Consider the following 23470-nt stretch of genomic DNA (forward strand, 5'->3'; position numbering starts at 1 on the left):
GGTGAGCCCAGACACAGGGTGGTGTCTTGGGGAAGTGGGACCAAGGGAGCGTGTTATGTTTTATATGGGAAAGAGCAAAGCCTGTTAGCACTGGGAAGTATGAAAGAGAAAGGGTAGTGAAAAGTGAGAGACTAGAGAAATGAAGCATAGGGCTCCTTAAAAAGAGGTGAGGCTACAAGGTAAATGCACAAATTCTGGGCTATAAGAGGAGAGAGATGTTCTCTCCATTTAAGCACGGAGGAAGGAAGGGAAGCTGTGCAAGATTTGCTCAACTGGTTTTGAGAAGCTGGTGGGATTCCCACTAGAGGCACTTGATTTCCTCCTTGGCATAGAAAATGAGCTTTCTGGCTTATTCTAGGAAGAACAGGGGAGGTGTGAGAGTTGAGCACAAGACACAAGGAACAAAACTTGTATCACAGGGTAGCCAAAGAGTGAATTTACTAGCAAACACGTGGCATTGGCTCCTTTTAAACATTAGAATTAATCTAATAGAACTTGAAAACAGATTTTTTGCAAAATTTGGGTATAGTAAAAAGATAACATATAAACTTTTGCAGAGTTTTAAACTTTATTAAGTGAACGGCTAAAGTCATTCTACCATTGGAGGTAAAAAGACAAATATTATCATTACCAACCATTAAATTAAGTTACTGCAGAACATCCCATCCATTACTAATAGACTCTTTCGTCAAAAGCTAATGGAATTTGGATATTCGTTTTCTATTAATGTCAAAGGTAAAGCAATTTTCTCTAATGAGTTTAGAAACTTGCTCACCAACACCGCAGTCCTATGTACAGAAGGTTTTATGGAGTTTTGCATCAAAAGGAAAATAACTTGCAATTGTGGCATTTCCGTGTTTCTCTCCCAGACGCTAGAGCCTCATTTCTTATACTCTGTTATCCTACTCATGGAAATCCAGCTCTGACACCCTAGGATCCTTCACTCCATAAAATTCCACTTTCCTGTTCGCCACTTTCTCACCAACAGGGTCCATAGTCAGTGTTTCCAGGTGTCCGCTGTTTCTGAGTGGTTTCACTAATTGTACAATAAATGATACCAGCTGGCCTGGAAGACCCACATTTTCTTCATAGATGTTGTAAACTTGAATGACCTGCCTTTTGTTCTAAGATGAAAGTCAGCACCCTGTTCACTTTTCTCTATCCCTCAGAAATGTTGGGCATGGCCAACGTGTCTCCTGAAGATCTGGCTTCTTTAAAAGAGGTCCTGTTCAGTCTTCCACCAGTGCTTCTGATCTGGCTTCTACCAGCTTTCACTGGAAATGATACAAGGTCCCCTCCGTGCTCTCTTGCTTTCCCCCATGCACTGCATCTTTCTCATTTGCTAACACTTATGCCTACATCTTCCTTCCCTATCTCCCTACTGCCCCCCACCAGAAGTAATACCTATCCACACATCAAACTTCCACGTTTACGGTCTTCTCTCCAACCCTTTAATACCAAGTATTTTGGGGGAAAAATCTGACTACAGAATATGACAATATTGTCTATGCCATCTGCCATTAGTGCCCTCCTCGAACAAGTTCTTCTTCCCATTACTATGGAAACGGCCATCTGACCAGTATTTCTCAAAACGCAACGAATCACTTGGAATGTAGTTTAAAACGCTGATTCTATTTATTAGGTTGAGCAAGAAGCCTGAGCTTCTGCATTGCTAACATGTTCCCAGGTGATGCACCCGTATTGGTTTAAGGACTTCAGCTTGAAATCCAGGGACCTAAAGGAACATGACTCAAAGACTTAGTAATGTCTTTGCAAGCTGTCACTTGAAAACTAAAGACTAGAATCTTATTTATATCGTTTCAACTATTTTAACTCTCCAACTCAACGTTTGTTTCATGAGACCATCCCTCTATAAAATTGGCTCTCACTGATCCACACTCCTCTGGTGTCACATTCAGTGGCTTTTTTATCCATATCTTAACTGGCCTTCTCTGCTGAACTCAACACAGTGGACTGCTCATGTGAATGAACTGTACACCTGTGGCTTCCTTGGAGGAAGAGCTCCTTTTAATAATATTACTGTGCAAACATCAATTTTATTAAAAGTCAGTAATAAAAATATTTCAGTATTTCTCTCTTCCCTTTGGGCTCCATGCCTGAACTGTCGGAATATCCAATGCCAAGCCCACAGGAGGGCAGAGATGACACATGACCCAATCACACCCATCCAGAATTTTCCCTTGGACTTTCCGTTAGGGCTATTAAGAAAAAAAAACAAACAAACAAACAAAAAAAACCTCCCTATGCCCTTTAACCACTTATATGTAAAATAATGAGTTTTGCTCAGAGAGCAACCACCTTACTCACCATCTGGAGAGAACCTATTCTAAAGATAGATTGTATCTGGAGATGTGATTTGAGCAGCTGCATGCAGGTGTGCCAGATATACCCCAGAATGTGCAGCCAAAGGTACTAGTCATTGCCATAAAATGTGGCAATCATCTTTCTTGTATTTCTCTTTGGATTAAAGTAATTTGAATTGGGTTTCCTTCACATGCAACAACAGCTTTCAACAATTAACTGTCCTAAAAATGACTTCTATTTGGCTTCCCTTAAATAAACAAAACAAACAAAAAACTCATTTCTAATGCCTCCTTGGAAAAGTAGGCAAAAGACATTAAGGAAAAATTCTCTGGGGCAGCCCTGGTGGCCCAGTGGTTTAGCGCCACCTTCAGCCCCGGGCATGATCCTGGAGACCCAGGATCAAGTCCCACATCGGGCTCCCTGCATGGAATGGAGCCTGCTTCTCCCTCTGCCTCTCTCTGTCATGAATAAATAAATAAAATCTTTAAAAAAAAAATTCTCTGAAGAAATGAAGAACGTTAAGGTCACAAAATTACTTAACCTTTCTTGGCCACCACTGAGCATTCCTTCTGCCAACTGAACTTTAACATCTATTTGTCACATTTAGAAAACATGAACATTGAGAGTGTGAATGAAATTTGCAAAATTTGTGGCTTAATATGAAGAGACTAGACACCACCCAGAATTTGATGTTCCCACTGGAAACATTTTATTATCACATAATTAGGTAAGTCTGTAGAGTTTTCATGTTTCTTGCATATTTAAAAAAAATTTTTTTAAGATTGATTGATTTATGAGAAAGAGCACATAAAGGGGCAGGAGCAGAGGGGGAGGATTAAAGGGAAAGGAACAAGTGGGCTCCCCACTGGGTGTGGAGCCTGCCATAGGGGCTCCATCTCTGTAGTCTGAGATGATAACCTGAGCCAAAACCAAGAGTCACACACTTAACTGAGCCACCCAGGTACTCCTTGCACAGATTTTAGATAATATGCATATTTTTGCTATTGCAAATGCATCATTTCATTTCTTAGGTTCTGCTGGTATAAAAGTACTATTTTCATCTGTTCCTGTCAGCTTTTTAATGAATACTTTAAATTCTCGCAAAATTTTTTAAGTGATAATCTTGTTTATCGAAGCATGGAGTCATCCATTCCTCAAGTGTTGAAAATCTTGGTGTGCTAGACACAACTTACAAAGGAAAATACTTTTGCTCTTTTTTCCTACCATAAATACAAATACTGTTTTCTACCATAAGTAATTAAAACACTTGCAGAAATGGCAGATTTCAGAGCTGGGAAAGAGAAAGTAGAAGGGAAGCCTAGAGAATCTTGTTCCAGAAAGCAAGGAAATGCTCAAAGGATGATGAGGATATGACAAAGGATGATGACACAGAAGTCAGCCAAAATAGGTTCCTGCTGACCAAACTGAGGACAATTTGGGCATCAAAACAAATCATGATAGGGGCAGCCCGGGTGGCTCGGCAGTTTAGTGCCACCTTCGGCCCAAGGCCTGATCCTGGAGACCTGGGATCGAGTCCCACGTCAGGCTCCCTGCATGGAGCCTGCTTCTCCCTCTGCCTGTGTCTCTGCCTCTCTCTCTCTCTCTGTCTTATGAATAAATAAAATCTTTAAAAACAAACAAAAACTAATCATGATAGTACCAGAGCATAATCCATTGAATAAAATAAGAAACCATGAGTCCACACAGAAATAAATTGACAGCCTAACAAAGAAGCAGGTATTTATATGATTTTGAAAATGCTGCACCACAGATATATACATTAATTATAAATGAGGATAGAATATCTTTGTACAGGAAAAGCCTGGCAGACATCACTTTCACTGAGGTTAAGTCATGTACCATCTGATAAAATGCAATGAGAAAAAGGCAGCATTGCATCTGTGATTTCCCTGCCAATCATGAGGAAACATCAGATAAACCCGAACTGAGGGAAATCATATAAAATAATTTCTGTGGGTAGAATAGTGAACCCCCCCAAAGTCATGTCCATGCAGAACCTCAGAATGTGAGCTCACTTGTAAACAGGTCTTTGCAGATAGAATTCATTAAGAATGTCAAGATGGGTTCCTCCTTGATTTAGGTGGCCCCTGAATCCAAAGACCGGCATCCTTCTAAGAACATAAGACTCAGACATATGCACAGAGAAGCACATGTGAAGACAAGCAGGTGTTGGAACCATGCTGCCATAGCTAAGAAACGCCAAAGCCTGCCAGCAGCCACCAGTAGTTTGGAGAGAGGCATGGAACAGAGTTTTCTTCTAGCCTCCAGAAGCAGCTAACCTGGCCAACACCTTGATTTTTAGATTCTGACCTCTTGAAACTGTGAAAGAAGAAGGTTCTGCTGTTTTAAACCAGTGTGTGGTAGTAGTTATGGCAGTCCTAGGCAACTAACATAGAAAAGGACCCATAATCTTCCAAACTCCCACTGATATTCCCAGTGTCATGAAGTCAAAGAAAGACTGGATAAAATGGTCCAAACTGAAGAGACATTGGTCCAGACCAAAGAGCACTAATTAAAGAGACCCCAAAGTGCCCCCTCACCCTTCTGCCTTGTGAAGACACAGCGAGCACATGGCTGGCTGCAAACCAGGAAGCTGGCACTCAGCAGACACCAAACCTGCCAGTGCCTTGTCTTAGACTTCCAGGCTCCAGAACAGTGAGAAGTAAATCCCTGTAGGCTATAAGCCACCCAGTGTCTGGTGTTCTGTTAAAGCATCCCAAAGAGGCTAGCACACCTTGATATGGTCAGTAACACTGCCATGATTCTGTTCAGCCAGTGGGAGGAGCAATCAGAAATAGCCAAAGGAAGCAGATCCCGTCCCTCTCTAGGAGGGAATGGCACTGCTAACTCCCTTGGATTTCAAACCACTGTCAGATACTTCTGCTTCAGGCTGCTCAGGACAGCTTCATCTCCTAGCTCCGCAGCCTTGCCAGAAGCTGAGTTTTTGGGTCACTGGGGAGTATGCTCATTGCCAAAGTGTCTCCCATGTAAGCAAGCCCAGGGAGCCATCACTGCTTTGGCAGATTCTCCCCTTTCCTGAAGTGACTTCTGGATTTGAATAGGTGTCATCCTCTGCTTCTCAACTAGCGTTTCTTCTTCCCAGCCCAGGTGAGTAATGGGTTGGGGGTTGATGGTAGAGCTCTGATCTTTTAGCAATTTTTTAAAATTTTTATTTATTTATGATAGTCACACACACACACACACACAGAGAGAGAGAGAGAGAGAGGCAGAGACATAGGCAGAGGGAGAAGCAGGCTCCATGCACCGGGAGCCCGACGTGGGATTCGATCCCGGGTCTCCAGGATCACGCCCTGGGCCAAAGGCAGGCGCTAAACCGCTGCGCCACCAGGGATCCCTTGGCTAGCAATTGATACCAGTATGTCCTTAGGGTCTCTCCTTGCTTTGTGCACCCCCTTCAAGCTTCCTGGCCCTGTCACACCTGTTAGCCAGTGCGGCCTGAATTTCTTGTTTGTCCATTTTCTGCTTTATCAAGTGAACTTCATGAGGGCAGAAACCCACCTATGTCCTATAGAACCTTTGTATGACTCATTTCCAGGCTTTGGAAGTAGAGTATCTCATTTGACCTGCACCTTTCAGGATGGGATTGCACACATTTCTAAATCCATGAACCTTCTCAGCTTGCCGAGCTTGCCCACAGCTGCAAAACTGTACAGCAAAGCTGATGAACCCATCAGGAGAGAGCTATGTTCCTGGACTGCCTGGTACTGCGTGGCTTCCATAAATGGATGGTACACTGCTTTGCACTTTACCTGGTCTGCCCACAAAAGTGAATTCAACTGTATATAGCTTAAAGAACATTTGTAAACATGGGAAGTAAATGAAACATTCACAGTGGGTAAATGAAAAAATTCAGTAAGTAAACACTTCATCTCTGCACAGTCCAGATGTCTGTGCCATGACCTGTTGTACTTCAGGTATATGTGTGCGTGCGTACATATGTATGTTTAAGGAGGCTTCTGTACATTCACTTTTGACTACGTAACGTTACCTTATTTCCAGATTAGGTTAGAAATGCTATTATAAGGAGTGCAGGACTGTGTACCCAGAAATACTGTCTACACTGTGGAAAAGATTGAATCATATTTTTGCCCCTCTTTCTGTGAGTTAAGTGTATGAGATATTATACTGAGGGACATATGTCAGGAATATGTAAATATATGTATTAGCACTGAGTAAGCAAAGGTTTGAGTTGTGTCACCAGAGGCAAAACTGAGTGCAAAGCTGAGTAATTACATGGTGAATTCAGCCCAACTGAACTGTCAATCTGTAAATAATAATAATAATAGTAATTAATAATAATTACTAGTAATTATTAGTAATTGCTACTAGTCGCTAGTAATTATTATTGTTGCTGTTTAAAAATTTGTCCACTTTTTGTGGCCTGCAGAGATTGCTTTTTCTCCTGCTTTGAATTATGTGGATAATTACTTCAACTTTCAATTTTATTTTGCCATAGTGCAGATATAGCTTAGGCAAGAAAAACCTCTAAACCGTGAACTTCCTTAATTATTGGTTCCTCAACTATAAAATTAATGGACTGGATCCCAAAACTTTCTATGATTAATATTTACAAATATAAAAAGGGAAAGTTATTTATATGTATCTGTTTTAACCATCAGGAAAAAAAATTAAGAGCAGAATACCTGAAATCTGCCCATTTTAAGTGCGCATAACTGTTTAGACTCCCAATTCAATGCCCAGAGCCAGTCAGCTATTTCTTTGTCAGTTTCTGGTATGCACACAATATATCCAATATTTTGAAACCAGAATGTGACAGAGTTGTTGTTTTTTTTAAAATATACTACTTGCTCCTTTAGAGCATTATTTAACTTCAAAACCAAATCTAGTTTCTCTAATTGTCAATGGAAACAGTGGGTTACCATAGTCACAAAGCAAAAAGTGTTGATGAAAAGAAGAACAGAAAGACTAATTAAATTTTAAATGACAGATTCAAAGGCATTAAGAAACTGCCCCGATAGGAAAGCGGGGACTTACCAGGCTGACAATCACAGCAAACCTATTAGGATCGGGGTCACACAGTCTCCTGAGATTTTTCTATCTACCGGTGGTACAGCGCTTCAGAATACTGATGCCAATGCTGTGTGGCACAGCCTGTGCTGAATGCCTGGTTTCCAACAGGATAGATGCATGGGGACACATTCTGACCACCTACAGAGCATGCTTTGTGTCCTGCCTCACTGGAGAACTTGATACACACCCTGGCACGTACAAATTACATACTGCAGTACACTGCTACTTTTCCCAAGAGGGAGAACCTAGTTGCTGCACTGCAGACCTATCTGTCCATGATCTCAGCGTGTTTCTCAAGGAAGGTAGTGTCCACCTACGTGGTCGAAGATGTAAGTAGTAGGTGCAGTAGCTTAGATGTCTAACATACTAAGATTTGTTTTTGCTCGAGGGAGGCATCCATACAAAATTTATTGAAATATCATGCCAAGAGGACAGTCACATAAAATGATAAAAGAGAAGAAATCTAGTGAACATACAGATGTGAAACAGAACTGAACATGGTCATGTCACTTATAAAAGGATGTATTAAGATTCAACTATCTATTTTCTAGAGTAGCGAGAAATACATACCCCAAGGAATATCACTACTCTATCAAGAGTCTCTGCATAACTCATAAGAAAAAAGGCAATCGTTCCTGGTTATGTGCTAAAAATTGTGTATTTGGGGCTTTTAAGAACCATAAAACTGATTTAAAGAATGGTTTCAAATGTTAAAAGAGAAATGCATAACAATTAAAGACATGCAATGAAACTGGTTTGTTTCTAACGGCCTCTTAGTAATTAAGAGTTTATGCTCGGCAAAGCCCCATAAAAACAGGTTTAAGATTTGAGACAGTGTCCGTGAATTACTATAAACCCGCATACAAGTCTTCAAAGGGACAAGATTGTTACTCAAAAAAGGGAATATCTAAATCAGTATAATATGACTTAAAATAATAGATGAATGCTTATTTTGGATTTAATTCTTACTCACTAGGCTACCTACTTCTTCACGTTTAATGGTATATTATCTAGGTTCCTGGAATAGATATATCCAGTACATAGAGTAATGGCTAAACATTTGGTGACATGTGGCCTTGCACGAACACAGAGAGAAACCAAGACATAGGCTGAAAGAGAAAGATAGAGAGACATGGAGAAAATTATTAATGAGAGCTTAGGGCTTACAACAGAGAAGCATCAAAACAGCCTGATAATCATGTTAGTGGGGTCCAGGGCCTGGGGGTTTGCCAGTGGTGGGGGAGGTTAGGGTTGGAAAGGAAGCAGGTGCGGAGGAGATAAACCTCTCCTGAAGAATAAGGAAATCCCACCTAGTGTCACAACTGCTGGGCTTCTGGGCCACCATGTCCCATTCATCCTCTGCCTCCTCACCAGGCACAATCTGTCTACCCATAGGGGCAGACCTTTGTTCCTCCATGCTTGGTATGACGAGTATGCCATGCAAACACCCATGTTTCACATCACAAACATGCAGTCACATTCTTTGTAGGAAGAAAGCATATGTGGCGGCAGCCCTCTGTTTTCAATATCCTATGGTTTACCCAAATTGCTTACCCATCTAAATTTTTCAAAGGACATGATCGCTCTCTGAAAGAGACTCCTCAGAACCTGTATGCATCCTTCTTAATGACGTTGCCTAATAAAATGCTTCTCATTTCCTTGCATAGTAAAAATAATCACAAATATTACAATAATAATCACAAATACTATAAAAATATTACAAAAATGATAGTTTTTTTAGAAAATGATTCAATTTGAAACCTTCATCAAAAGCTATGTGGACAAAAATGAAAAAAAAGGTATGAAATCTATTTTGCATTATGAACTTGTAAGCATTCTATTCAAACCAATTTTCTTTCAGTAAAAACTTAATGGCGTCATCAAAGCCATCTTGATACAGTGATTCCATTTTCCTCTTGCTTGGTGGGAAAAGGGCTTGGTTAAGCCTCACCAAGTTTGCCACGGACAACTAGAACAGAAGAACAGATCGAAGCCATAGGACATTACAGTACAAGTAAATGTAACCTATGATTTCTTATCATCGATACAAACAGTGATTTAAAAAAATCAGTTTGAGAAAAATCGAACTTAAAACGTTTAACTTCACCATAGACTAGATTAGGGTTTCTCAGTTTTGGTACTATTGACATTTGGGGCCAGATACTCATTTGTTGTGGGGGTGGTCCTGTATACCACAGGACATTGACAGCATCCCTAGCCTCTACTCACTGGATGCCAGTAGCACCTCTCGGATGTGTCAACCACACATCTCCTTTGTGTAACATCACCTCCTCTTGACAACCATTAGATTGGATATAAGGGAGTCAATATTTTATATAAGTTATTCGGTTGAGTCCCTAAGTTTATCTACAATATTTTGCCATACTTAACTATCACCATTTTAAAAAACAAATAATTGATGTGATTTAACTGCAACTGAAATCCTGCCAAAGTTTACTGTCCTGAAGAAGTGAAGAAACAGAGAACTTGTCCCAGACAATAAAGAGCGAAAGACTTGTATGCTCATAGGGTTTAGGTACCCTCAGGCCCATGTGTATGATACATGTTGTAAACTATTAAAAAAAAAAATGAATGAGAAGATGCAATTTCTACCTAAAATTATCAATGAGCTTCCAAAGTTTTGGAAACGTGTGGAAAATTTTAGGCAACTATCTTCAAATACAACTGAACATACAACTCACCATTATGTCCTGATTGGTGATATTAATGTAGAGATCCAGCTGCCCTTTATCCTGTGGGGAGATGTCCAGTCGTCCACTGAAGGGTGAGATGGTCACCGTCCGGCCTACAGGCAGGATGGGAAGGCTGTTCGTGAGGCCCCCATCTACCCACTTCTGTGGAAAGAAATACCCCTTGTCAGCACATGTCAATGACACACCTCCCATGTGAAGATGAGCACAGATTTTTGAAGAGGACTTTCCTTTTTTTTTTTTTTTTTTAAGATTTTGTATTTATTTATGAGAGACACACAGAGACACACAGAGATAGGCAGAGGGAGAAGCAGGCTCCTCTCAGGGAGCCGAATGTGGGACTCGATCCCAGGATCCTGAGATCACGCCACCCAGGAGTCCCAAGAGGACTCCTTCCTTCTAATATAATCCATGCGCTAGAAATGCTCTCAATTACTATTGATGATGACCAACTAGATCAGTGATTTTCATACAAGTCTTTGTACACATATCATTTATCCATATGAGAACCTCACAGAATCGGGAAGTCTCTCCAACTGTTTAAAAGCTTTAACTAGATTATTATACATAAAATGTACCTAAATTTTTATGACGACAGTGCATACACAGGACATATAATAAGGATGGGGTTCATTAATAAAACGGAGAGCCACATTTACCATTGATACTGAATAACCATCTACCATAAGAGGACATTCCATTTTTTTTTACAAGATTTAAAAATTGTCATTTTCTGTAGCAAAGTTAAAAGTAAACTGAACAACCAGAAATCCTATTTCCAAAGTGGCACCTGAGTTTAAGACAGAAGGTTTTAAAGCCATAAAGAATGGAAGTACTATATAAAAACAAACAAAACTCCACTGAACTCAGAAGAGGTTCTGTGTTTTCAGACCCATACTCAAAGGAGACAGATGGACAAAGCAGGTAAGAGAAGTTTGTAGTCGCTTCTGCACAATTGTGTGCTAAAAAAGGACAACTAAAGAAACATGAAGATAATGTTCCTTATGCTATCCATTTCGAAGCAAAAGAGTCTCAAGCCATCTTTGAACCGACATATTGAGATAATCAGCTCTAACAATAAACACACAGACACACGCAAAACTGAGGTACAGATTCTCTAAGTAGTATCTGAGATATCTTCCCATTGACAGGGAAAAAACAAAGTCTGATAATGGTTGAGCACCCCTCACAAAAGAATCTTTAGTGCTGTACGCTAAGTTTCCCCTGAACATTGGGAATGCCATATAGAAGAACCAAAGCAGTACTGTTCAGCAGAGGCAGAGGGCAGAGGGAGAAACAGGAAATGCCCTGAACTAGGTTGAAACAGACGTTCATTTTGTTCTGAGGTGTCTTTTTTTTTTTTTTAATGTCTTTTTAACTCATTTTTATTGCTAAAACTGGTGACTGAATGTTTAGTATTGCAGTGCTTACAGTGGCTTTGGTCAGCCACTAACTCCCCCCAAAGGGAGTAAGAGTAAATACATGAAAAGTGAAAGTGTGTGAAAAGTTGAGAGGATTGCATTCGGGTTTGGACAAAATAGAAGTAGAGTAGATTATAATGAAACTGATCTGAATAGTTTACATATTGTCATTCTTTTTAAAGGAATGAGTATTATCATGTAATTACATTATATATATTATATAGACACAGAGTTACATGTATTTGTGTGTGTTTAACACACCCATGTTCATATATGTTTGTGTGTATGTGTGTGTGTGTGTGTGTGTGTATATATACTTATAAAAACAGAGCTTAAAATAAGGGAGATTTGCAGGGAGAAGGCCCCAAAATATCTGGTTTCATGCCTTTTTGTCCCAGACCTTCTTTTTGTTTTGTTTTGTTTTTCTGATTGCTTTGGACATGGATACAGACTTCTGGAATGTGTTAATACCCGGAGAAGAAGAAAAAAAAAAAAAACCTTCCGAAATTATTGTTCATATTCTCAGTAGGTTGGATCACCAATGATGTAAAAATATGTGTAGTTTTCATCAAGGGAAATTAAAAATATGTACCGTGTGTCGTATGAGCTCATCTGACTTCGTCAAGTTAAGGGAAAGGAGGGCAATCTGGCTCATCACACTGCAGTGTTCTAATTTACCACAGGGTTAATGACTGCTGTTTCCGGGAACCGAAAATTCCTTCTCCAAATTTTCTTCATTCTTGTTAGCACATTCTGATTGGATAAATGACTACGGAAAACATACAGCTTATCAGATGACTTGATTAAATTTGCACCGTTACTGGCTCCTCTATAACTGTAACCCTACCCCTCAGATACTCTACGTGCAATGCATCTGTCTCCTGATTTATGCTCTGGGGAGCTGTACCATTCCCAAAAACCACACATGCATTCAGGCATGCTGATTCTAGCAAAATCTCTAGAAACAACAGTAACAGCAGTAAACATTCCTCAACCCCAAATTAAAAGTGGAAATATTTTATATGTCACGTGCTCTGGTTTAAATGTCTGCATTTAAACTACTGCTGTCTATGAATTCGCTGGCTGTTTGCTACAGATTCCTGCAAGTCATCCCTTCTTTCCCACCCTGTGGGACAGCATTCTTCTGTAAGCTGGTAACTACCACCATGGGCATGTATGATTCTGAATCTTCTGCAGGGAGAAAACTAAACTGTGCTGGTTCTTCCCATGATGGTTTTGTATCACTTCTAAAGGCAACTGTCACACCCAAACAGGTCAGGTTATGCAAATGTCAGGACTTGTAAATTTTGCCTTACACACTGATATACTCTGGGAACATATGAAGAATTTGCCCCAGGGTCTATGAATTCAAGCAATTCCTCTATTAAGGAAAAATCTAAGTAAGAAAGTGGGTTACCTAGGTGGCTCAGTCAGTTAAGTGTTTGCCTTAGGCTCAGGTCATGATCCCAGGGTCCTGGTATTGAGCCCTATGTCGGGCTCCCTGCTTAGTGGGGAGCCTGCATCTTCCTCTCCCTCTGCAGTTCCCCATGCTTGTGCTCTCTCTCGCTCTCTAATGAAGAAGTTAAAAATCTTAAAAAAAAAAAAGAAAGAAAGAAAAGAAAACCTAAGGAAGTAATCTCTACTGTAAGGGCCTATTACTTCTTTCTGCAAGTACCTCAGAGCATCCAATGTGAAGCTGGATACATGCTAGACAGTGAGATGTGTATATTTATGAGAAAAACTTGATGCAGGGCTGATCTGTCTTCGGGTGTTTTGTTCAAAAAGCAAGTGAATACAAAATACTTTGCTGGAAGAATGAATGAGATGTTGATGTCTATAATTATTGTAAGTACCAGGACACAGGGCCTAATGGTTTATAAAATGACCTGTTCCGTATTACTCAATCTTTCCGAGAATGCTATCAGATAGGAAGGTCATGCTAGTATACTGTTTTCTCATTTTACAGAAAAGAAAATTGAGGCTTGCAGTTACTCATTCTAGCTTACAGGTTGGCAAACCGCGGCCCACCACCTGCTTTTATAAATGAAGTTTTACTGGCATATAGCTGTGCCCTTTTGTTTACATATTGCTGTGCTGCATTTCCTATGACAGCAAACTTGAGTAGATGTGTCAACAGAGACTGTATGTCCTACAATGCCAGAAGTATTTACTACTGGATGCTTTATTTTATTTATTTATTATTATTTTTTTTTCTACTGGATACTTTAAAGAAAACACCCCCAAACCCTGCTGCAGAGTATGCGGTCTTCTTACTTGCATTTTTCCTTTTCACACAGTGTAAAAGAGCCATGTACCTGGGTAGATGTAATTGTTTTCTGCACAGTTGGGGAGGTGGGGCCAGGAGCAGGAAATATGGCCTGAAGAATTGCTTTGTATTTGCAAACATGTCTTGTATGATACAGAGGAAAAAATACTTATGTCCAACAGAACCTTCTTGGTTCTTGATTCTGAAAATAGAGGGGAGGGATGGTGAGAGGGACAGAAAAACAAGGAGATACCCACTCTCCACAACAGAAGTCAGAATTTACCATTTGAAGTTAAGAAAGACAGGAGGTGGGGAGAGATAGATGAGCTTTTGTTAATTAAAGGGAGACAGCTAAAATAAAGTTTAAGAAGAGGGTGAAAAACCCTGCAACATTTTACTTCTATTAAAGATTATTGGTACATTGTCTTAATTTTTGAATTTCTGATTTTTCATTTAAAAGTGATGACTAGATACTAACTTTGAGAAAATGCTGGAGTCTTAGATCAAAAATATTCCCTGGAAAACTGTTTTTTTCAAACAGACAATGCAAAAAAATTTAGATTGTTGCTGAAAAATAAGATCTTCTCTTTCAGGATAAATGTGAATTGATAAACAGATTTCCATCCAGCCAAATCTAGCTGGTCATCAGCTACATGGTCAGAGGTCACTGCTCTGATGGGACTGAGCCAAATAACCGTGTGAAATGCCTAAATCATGAAGAAATAGAAGTCTAAGATCTGTAGTGATAATTTTATACAAATGCTTAGTAACAGAGTATTCCACAATTCTCTATCCCACAAATATGTCAATAATGAAAGAAATAATAATCTATAATCCATACAAAATTCTCAGTGGACTAGAATAAGTCAATGTTAAATTTTCTTTATATAACAGTCAAAATATTACCTGAATTCTAATTCAGACAAAAAAAAAGAGACACACAAAACACAAAACCCTACAGCTTTTCTTGGGATCTGCATATATCAGTTCTAAAGATGATCTTATTCTGTTATTCTGACATTTTAGTCACTTGCCAATGATAATGCTATCTCTTAAAAAACAAAAACTTGTTAAAACCTCCTCTTGAAAATATCATTTTTGTTCCAAATTGATGGCAAGAACTTGTGCAAATGTGCCCTGATAGTACGCATGTTCAGAGGCCATATATACTGATAGAAAATTCATTAGTAAAATTACAGGTCTGACCTTTAATATGTTTGCATCCTTTCATTCATGTATTCAGCTGTTAATGACTATCTCCCATAAACAGGATACTAAAGATGATCTTATAAGATAAAGCCAATAAAAGCTACGAGAACTTTAAAAAAATTAGGTTAAATGAAATAGATGTCATACCACTTCCAACAATTGGCAGACAGATTAGGTAGGAAATATACTGTCTGTCTCTTAAGTTAATCTGCGTTACGAAAGTTTGATATTTTTACATGATTGATAATTGATTTTAAAAATATCAGGCTCACAAATACATGTTAATAAAATCCAGCATGTTCAATACAGGTTCTACCAGATGTAGAAACAAGGAGGTCTGTGCATTGCACGGTAGTGACAGGAGCAGGGTGTACTCGTGGCCCTCCTTGGCACTGCCACACGGGCACTGCTCTGCCTCCCAAGGATCTACGGCCCAAATACAAGTAAACCTGATTTCCCTTTGCCCCCACTGCTAGCGCCACCTCTATCACTTTAGAGAAACCACCACAGCAAACCAACCAAGTCAAGACCCAAGTTCCATGAAAAGATTAGAACTTAAAACAGAAGAGGTGTTTTCAGATTGATGGAAATTTTTCTGTGATTTCAATCCTCGGAGAAGCTCACACCCACAGCAAAACACTGTGTTTAAAGCAAAGTTAGCATTTCCCTGAAAATGGAATGATTCTGGAAAATAACTTGGCCTAGAAATCCTATAAAACTGTGGGAGGCTCTCAGGCTGATGGAGAGTCCGTGATAAGCACAGAACGACACTGGCGTGTGGTCAGCTGTCTGCATAAATGGACGAGGTCTCCCGTCATTGTGGGCATGGGGTCTCCTCTTTGTGGACATCAGTAAACTGCCAAGGAAAACTGAATGCTTTCAAAGAGGCATTAAAATGAAGTAGTCATGTGTCTACTGTGCACAGACACAGGTACTCAGCAAGACTGAGTCCTCCTGCCCAAGGTCAAGGGACTCGGTGATGGTCCCCATCTTCTCACAGCTCTGGGACTGCATTTCCTGCTGTTTAGCTGTGGCTCTGCTTCCACATTCCCATATAATGGGGAATTCAGCTGCGAACATCTGACCCTTTTAACCATTCTTAGCTGTCAGGGCACAAATCCAAGAAGTGGGAATGGGGATGGGGAGAAATAATCCAGGGGAGATTTTTTTTTTTTTTTTTTTTTTTAATAAAAGGAACGCACTAAGCAAAGTGGAACAAGAGGCACAGCAGAGACACACACACTGGAGGTCATCCTGGAGAAGCTGCCCCCTTACTAGCTAGGTGGCCTCAGTGAAGTCAATGAACATCTCTGCATCCAAATATCCTCATCTGTAAAACACCAGGTAGGAATCCCCGCAACAGATGAGAGCATTCTGTTGTAGGTGACAGAAAACAATCACAGCACTGGTTTTAATTTCTTTTTTGGGAGAAGGAAAATGCAGAGTGGAGTGGTAAGGGGGGGAGCTCCTCAAATCATTCAGGGTCAGCTCATTCTGTGTCCAACCCCAGGTTGTGATTTGTGACCTCATGATCCACAACACCTGCTACAGTTCCAGTCATCACATCTAAGCTCTGGGAAGCAGGAAATAATGAAAGGTAAGTCCCACTGTAATTCAGTTTGTATCTCAGGGGTCAGCACTTAAATGTGTAGCCATACCTACCTACAAGGGAAGTCAGGAAATGTGGCCTGTTAGACACACTGCACCGGGTCCAGCTAACAACTCTAACTCTGTTGTAAGGAAGCAAAGAAAAGTTCATGGTGCAAGAAAACTAGAAGCCTCTGCCACCGGCACATTTTTCTACTGTTACTAATGTTTCAACAGGAAAGTGTTTAGCACAGTCTTAGATTGCAGTGGGCTCTGGGGCTCAGCTCTGTTGTCACCTTGATTCCATCCTCTCTGAAGTTCCCACCTCCTTACTGTCACACACTGTATCTACATCCTACCTGCTACCTCTTAATTATTGACCACACTGGCAACTCTGGTGACTCTGGATTCCCAACATCCCCTTTCATAATATATAATCTCTAAAGCATCTTACCATTTTTTCCCATTTAGCCATTTCTATCACTGTATATTATAAACTCAAGCTTTGAAGTAAAATCATTACATTTCAGATCATTATAAAGTTAAAGTTCCTAAGAGTTCATTTCGATAGCACCTTTATTCAAGATTTACACCTAAAAATAAATATTAACTTTTACTCCTACAGTAAGAGGGAAAGGTTTTTAACTTACTTTAAAATATTTTATTTTATTTTTAAAGATTTTATTTATTTATTCATGAGAGACACACAAAGAGAGGCAGAGACACAGGCAGAGTGAGAAGCAGGCTGCCTGCAGAGAGCCTGATGCAGGACTCGATCCCCAGACCCCAGGATCATGACCTGAGCCCGAGGCAGATGCTCAACCACGGAACCACCCAGGTGCCCCTCAAATAAAATTTTAGATGACAACACAGCTCACACTTTCTTGGGGGCTAAATACCTGCTAGTTCTGAGATACAGTATCAACAATAGGAAAAAAAAATGCGGGGATCCCTGGGTGGCTCAGCAGTTTAGTGCCTGCCTTCAGCCCAGGGCATGATCCTGGAGTCCCAGGATCGAGTCCCACTCCCACGTCGGGCTCCCTGCACGGAGCCTGCTTCTCCCTCTGCCCGTGTCTCTGCCCCTCTCTCTCTCTCTCTGTCTCTCATGAATAAATAAATAAAATCTTTTTAAAAAAATGCTTTCCATGAGCTAATGTTTAAATAATTTTATGTTGCTCTTAAAAAAGTGTGTATTTTGTTTCTAACCAGTCAGAACGATAGCCTGTATGCATATGGCTAATAAATAGAGTTCATGTCAGAACAGGTGTCACTCTTGGGATCTGCATCTTGGTATCTACATAACTTTTCCATGTACGTGACCTCTCTGTCCCTTGTTCTCCTTGTCTGTCCCTTTAGGCAGCCGTCTGGGGGCCAACCAGTCTAGACCCAGAATTATACAGGAAGCCCAGCAAACGACTGCAAAGGCCAGGAGAGATCAAAGAAAAAAACTGTGAGGATGTGCAAGATCAGAACTCAGACAGGTTCCCAATCATATAAGGTAAGAGATTTGTAAAAATCAGTTCCCTCTGTTCAGGTACCATGTTGGGCCCTCACGGTAAGTGAATGAATGAATGAATGAATGAATGACAGATATTAAACATTTTTCACGTACCTATCAAAGGCTAAATACATACTATGTATATATGAAACAAGTAAAACGAATCACATCTCTTCATCCAGGAGTATGTGCTTGATCTTGGGTGTTAAATAGATGCTGTGTTTGACTCTACAGTATGCATCTTCAGTATGTGTTAAATAGATGCTGTATTTGATCATAAATACAGATTACTGTTATGTGTTAAGTAGACAGCATATTTGATTATAAAATGCATATTTCTGCTATATGTCAAATAGATGCTATATTTGATTACAAATACATATCTCTGGTATGTGTTAAGTAGATACTGTATTTGATTATAAAATGTATACCTCTGGTATGTCTTAAGCTGTTAGTGTATTTGATTATAAAATCTGTATCTCTGATATGTGTTAAATAGTGTATTTGATAATAAAATGTATATATTCGGTATGTGTTAAAGGTAGCCTATTTGATTATAAAATGCGTATCTCTGGTGCGTGTTAAATAGATACCATATTCGATTATAAAGTGTGTATCTCTGTGCAGGAGCCGGAGAGGGTAGGATGATGAACATTTAATGCAACCACGGTACAGAACGCAGAAAGGAGCTGGCTAAAATACGTTCCCATAGGGGCGCCTGGGTGGCTTAGATGGTTGAGTGTCTGACTCTTGATTTTCGCTTGGGTCATGAGCCCGGGGTCCTGGGGGATTAAGCCCTGGATCAAGCTCCCTGCTCAGCAGGGAGTCTGCTTCTCCTTCTGCCCTTCAGACCCCCACTCATGTACACTCATATGTGCTAATAAATAAAATCTTTTTTTAAAAAAAATACCTTCCCATAGTGCTGACTGGGAGCAGACTGCAGGTGGGTGGTCACCTCTAAGTTTGTCTCCCAGAGCCTGCCTCCTGCCTTGAGTGTCAGCCCCAAGTGAAGGGAGCTCTCCTGGAATGCAGACTGTTTGACAAACACTCCGGTAAGTGAAGGGCCTGAGAGAAGAAGGGCTCGCTGCCTGGGAAGGGACTCCTGTGTCGGGGATAGAGGAAGGAGCGCCAGCTTTGGTTGATCAGGGCCAGGTGTGTGGGCGCCTTGATGCCTTTTCCCACCTGAAAACACACTTCTGCTTATAAAAGGAGCTGCAGTGGACCCCTGGGTGGCTCAGCGGTTTAGCGCCTGCCTTCGGCCCAGGGTGTGATCCTGGAGACCAGGGATCGAGTCCCATGTCAGGCTCCCTGTGTAGAGCCTGCTTCTTCCTCTGCCTGTGTCTCTGCCCCTCTCTCCCTCCCTCTCTCTCTCTCTCTCTGTCTCTCATGAGTAAATAAAATCTTTACAAAAATAAAAATAAAAGGAGCTGCAAAGAGGACTTTATTATTTTTAAGTCTTTTACTTTTTTTTAACAAAATGAAGTTTTTATTTTTATGTTTTTTAGATTTTTATTTATTTATTCATGAGAGACACAGACAAGCAGAGACATAGGCAGAGGGAAAAACAGGCTCACTGTAGGGAGCCTGGAGTGGGACTCGATTCCAGGACCCCAGGATCATGTCCTGAGCCGAAGACAGACGCTCAACCACTGAGCCACCCAGGTGCTCCTGGATGAAGTTTTAAAAAAAGCAGTATCCCATTAATTCTGAATGTCAAGATCTTGACAATAAGACACCAAGGCCTCTGTACTTGGTTTTGTTTTGTTTTGTTTCTGTTACAAACAAAACTATGGGAAAAAATCATATAAACTGCTTTGGAAACACTAGAATAATTACAAAACTGGATCCTTCAAAGGAAACATATTAATACGGGAATTTCTAATAATTCATCAGTTAAGAGAAAGTTACCTGCCCTTGGTATTCCACTGGTTTCAGCCCTGCATAAATGGGCACGAAGCTGCTGGCCAAGAGAACCTAGATGAACACAATAAAGAAATAGCTCATAAACATAGGCATTAGCACATGTTCCACAAAATTAATTTATCTACTATAAAAAGTTTTCAAAAACTAACAATGGTTAGTATAAAAAATTAAGTCAGTCCTGTATAGCTCAAGTGCACATAGGATCCAGTTAAATAGAAGATAATACTTGTAATATCTGAAAAGACCCTAAAGAGATATGAACAATTCAATATTCTGTGACTTAGCTGACTTTACTTAAGTAAAATTGGGATTTTAATTGTAGACAGCCAAGTCATTACATTAAAACTCCAGGTAAGTCTAAATTCTTGAGTATGTACTCATAAATTATTTACAATACTCTATCATATACTGTAAAAATCATTCTACAGTTGGTTCCTTGTGGCGCCTGGCTGGCTCAGAATGTAGAGCCTGTGACTTTTATCTTTTTCTTTTTTAGACTTTATTCATTTACTTATCAGAGAGAGAGAGCGAGCATGCACAAACAGGGGAGTGGCAGGCAGAGGGAGAAGGAGAAACAGACTCCCCACTGAGCAGAGAGCCCATTGGTGTGGGACTTGATCCCAGGACCCTGAGATCATGACCTGAGCTGAAGGCAGGCGCTTAACCCACTGAGCGACCCAGGTGTCCTGAGCCTGTGACTCTTGATTTTGGGGTCATGAATCTGAGCCCCACGTTGGTTGTAGAGTTTTCTTTAAAAAAGTAAAAATAAAGTTGTACTATTATCTTTCAGGGGAGCACACCCTTCTGGTTATTACAGGGGACACTAGCCTGCAGCTTGGAGGTGTTCTGATTTGTCACCAGGATGTTGTTAAGCAGAGCAACACATTTCCTGTGCTAGCAACATGGTCTGGATATATAATGAGACAGTGGCAGGTAGGGACACCAATTATCCTTTATCTTCCTTTGAAAAAGGCAAAAAAGACTGTCATTTAAAATATTGCCATTTCTTCCAACAGAAGAAGCTGGGCATTGGGAACTTTTCTGACATATACATGTTTTATTTTCAAGTATAGTTTCCAAATCACTACTGTTCTATTTGGAAAGACACAGCAGTAGACGCTGAATATTTAAGCTATCATCTTTCAACTAGTAAGCGAAGATGCTACAGTTATTTGTTGTGAAACATTTCATGATACTCCGTGGGGGGGGGGGACCATATATTATTCAGAAATGGATTATGGCCCCAAAACTGATTTGTAAATCACCTATGTAGAATTATTTAGGACTCAGAGGGCATTTCCCCCCAAAAGAAACCATAATATAGGTATGTTTTCTGAGGTGAGCAGTCAAAGGCCCATTTATTCTCAACTATGAATAAATAATAGATCTGGTCACCAGCAAAATGCACTTTCTGTAGGAAAAGGCCTCTCTGGGCTTCAGCCTGACACAGCTGGAACCCATTTATTTCTACATGTGTACCTAGAAGTTGGTACAGGCTTTCCTAATGCACTGCTTCCTCCTCGAAACGTGCCTCCTGGCTCCTCTGTGCCCAGAGCTGCTGAAGGGAAAGGGTCTGTGTGTCCAGCAAGGTCGGTCAGTCCTTCCCAGAGCTGATGCTTGACAGATACCTGTTATTTCTTAGCCTTCTCTGAGGTAGGAATGAAGACCCCTGATGCTTCCCCACCAGTCTGAACGACAGGAGAAATGAGGATTTCCCCATGTTTTGGGGGCTTGTGGAGTACAAGGGGAGAGGTCCTGGTTCTAACCACCCTCACAGCAATGGGCTCCAGACAGGTGGCCCAGGAACACCTGGGGTGTCAGATTGGTGTGGTAGCAAACTCAGTGGTATAGCAGCACAATCCAAGGACTCCAGCAGGAAAGAAGAAAGGCAATGACACATGTCACGCACCTCTGTTGTCCCGTGCTGGTGCTCTGTGCCAGAACCAGCTCCATATTTTGTGTGCCCAGTGCAAAATGAAAATACAGGTATTAAAAATGCAAACACATAAGGACACCTGGGTGGCTCAATCAGTTAAGTATCTGTACTGAGCTGAGGTCATGATCCCAGGGTGTTAGGATGGAGTCCCACATTGGGAGTCTGCTTCTCCCTCTCCCTCTGCCCTTCCCCACTGCTCATGCTCTTTCTCTCCTCTCTCTCAAATAAATAAATAAAATCTTAAAAAAAGAAAAACCTTCAAGATATGGATAGCAGGGCATCAAACCAAAGTACAATGGCAATCTTGCATGAGATTTTGTCAACCATCTACAAAGAAGAGCGAGCGTAGACAGGCCTATACTCAGGCATTACTTTTGAAACGTGCAGCTTGATAGAATAGTGTGCCGTGACGTTAGGCATACCCAGTGCACAAAGTGGCAAAGCAGGAGTGACATTATTTCACGCACTAGTCGGGGACTACAGGATAGAAACCCACCCTTTAGGACCCAATACATCAGCAGTTGGGTGTTTTTCAGAGAAAGGCTGTTGCATTCCCCCTAACTAAATTTGGCTCTGTCATCAATTGGCTACTCCCTTAAAAAAAAAAAAAAAAAAACAATTACAGACTCTAGGTATGTTTTGCAGGCACACTGTGGCTATTTAATGCAGTTATTTGGCAAAATGCAACATGATACTGTAGCAATAACTGGAGCTCTTTGTGGATGGCACACATATTGTGAGATTGCAGTACTTAATGCTCTTTAAAGAAGCAAAGACACTTTGTAACTATAACGATTTATTTCATTATGCTGCACAATTATATGTTTGCCCTGCAAAACAACAACAACAACAAAAAAAAACCCAAAAGCCAAACAAACAAAAAAAAACCCCACCACCGAACAGACCACTTCCATAAGAATCGGAATTACGTGGGGTTTTCTTCCCCCGTGTCAGAGTACAATGTGAAGTTCAGGAGTTAATGCTTGGAACTCTTGCAGTGCTTGGTTGAAAAATGCTATTCAATTACCTTCCTACAGATAAGAACAGTACAAATCCTCCTAACTGATTCGAAGAGCGTATTGGACGGGAAAATACCTGTCACTCTTCCAAATCAATGTATTTATCCTGTCATACTGCACTTTTTCCCTTTATATGCACTGCTGATTTGTATATCAACCTATGTTTAGTGGGGAAAATTAGCTTCCACAGATGAGAATAAGTGGCTTTTCTTAGTCTGCCTGTGGCCATTTTATTGCCAACAGAGAGGATTTTCTAAGGAAAGAGACCAACACTGGCAGACTCCGGCCACTTGAGAAGATAGTAAGTGTGAACGCGTCCTTCCACTCTGTCTCATTGTTTTCCCACTGACATTCTTCTCACCAGTAAGTCTCAATACATGTAGAACAGGGGTTCTCAACAGGAAAGGGGACAGGGTGTCTTTGTTTCCTGGGGACACTGAGTGATGTCTGGAGACTGTTGTGTGTCTCAAGTGTGTCTGTGTGTGTGTGTGTGGGGGGGGGT

General features: G+C 40.6%; 1 protein-coding gene across 14 annotated transcripts in view; it reads right to left on the reverse strand.

The window, feature by feature from the left end:
- Positions 1-23470, reverse strand: part of PNPLA4 (patatin like phospholipase domain containing 4) — a 107606-nt gene that overhangs the window by 69018 nt on the left and 15118 nt on the right. For 11 of the 14 annotated variants that reach the window (XM_035711470.2, XM_049107654.1, XM_025436077.3 and 8 more), the window contains 3 exons: positions 19999-20064; positions 10101-10253; positions 9128-9367 (listed from right to left, as the gene is read on the reverse strand). In XM_035711470.2, coding sequence (XP_035567363.1) covers positions 9236-9367; positions 10101-10253; positions 19999-20064 — 351 coding nt within the window. In that variant the 3' untranslated portion in view covers positions 9128-9235. Of the gene's footprint in view, positions 1-9127; positions 9368-10100; positions 10254-19998; positions 20065-23470 lie in introns of those variants that run through there. The other 3 variants (XM_049107659.1, XM_049107660.1, XM_049107656.1) reach the window with 1 other exon arrangement.

Source organism: Canis lupus, chromosome X, assembly GCF_003254725.2.
Source record: "Canis lupus dingo isolate Sandy chromosome X, ASM325472v2, whole genome shotgun sequence".
In the NCBI taxonomy this organism is placed as follows: Eukaryota; Metazoa; Chordata; class Mammalia; order Carnivora; family Canidae; genus Canis; species Canis lupus.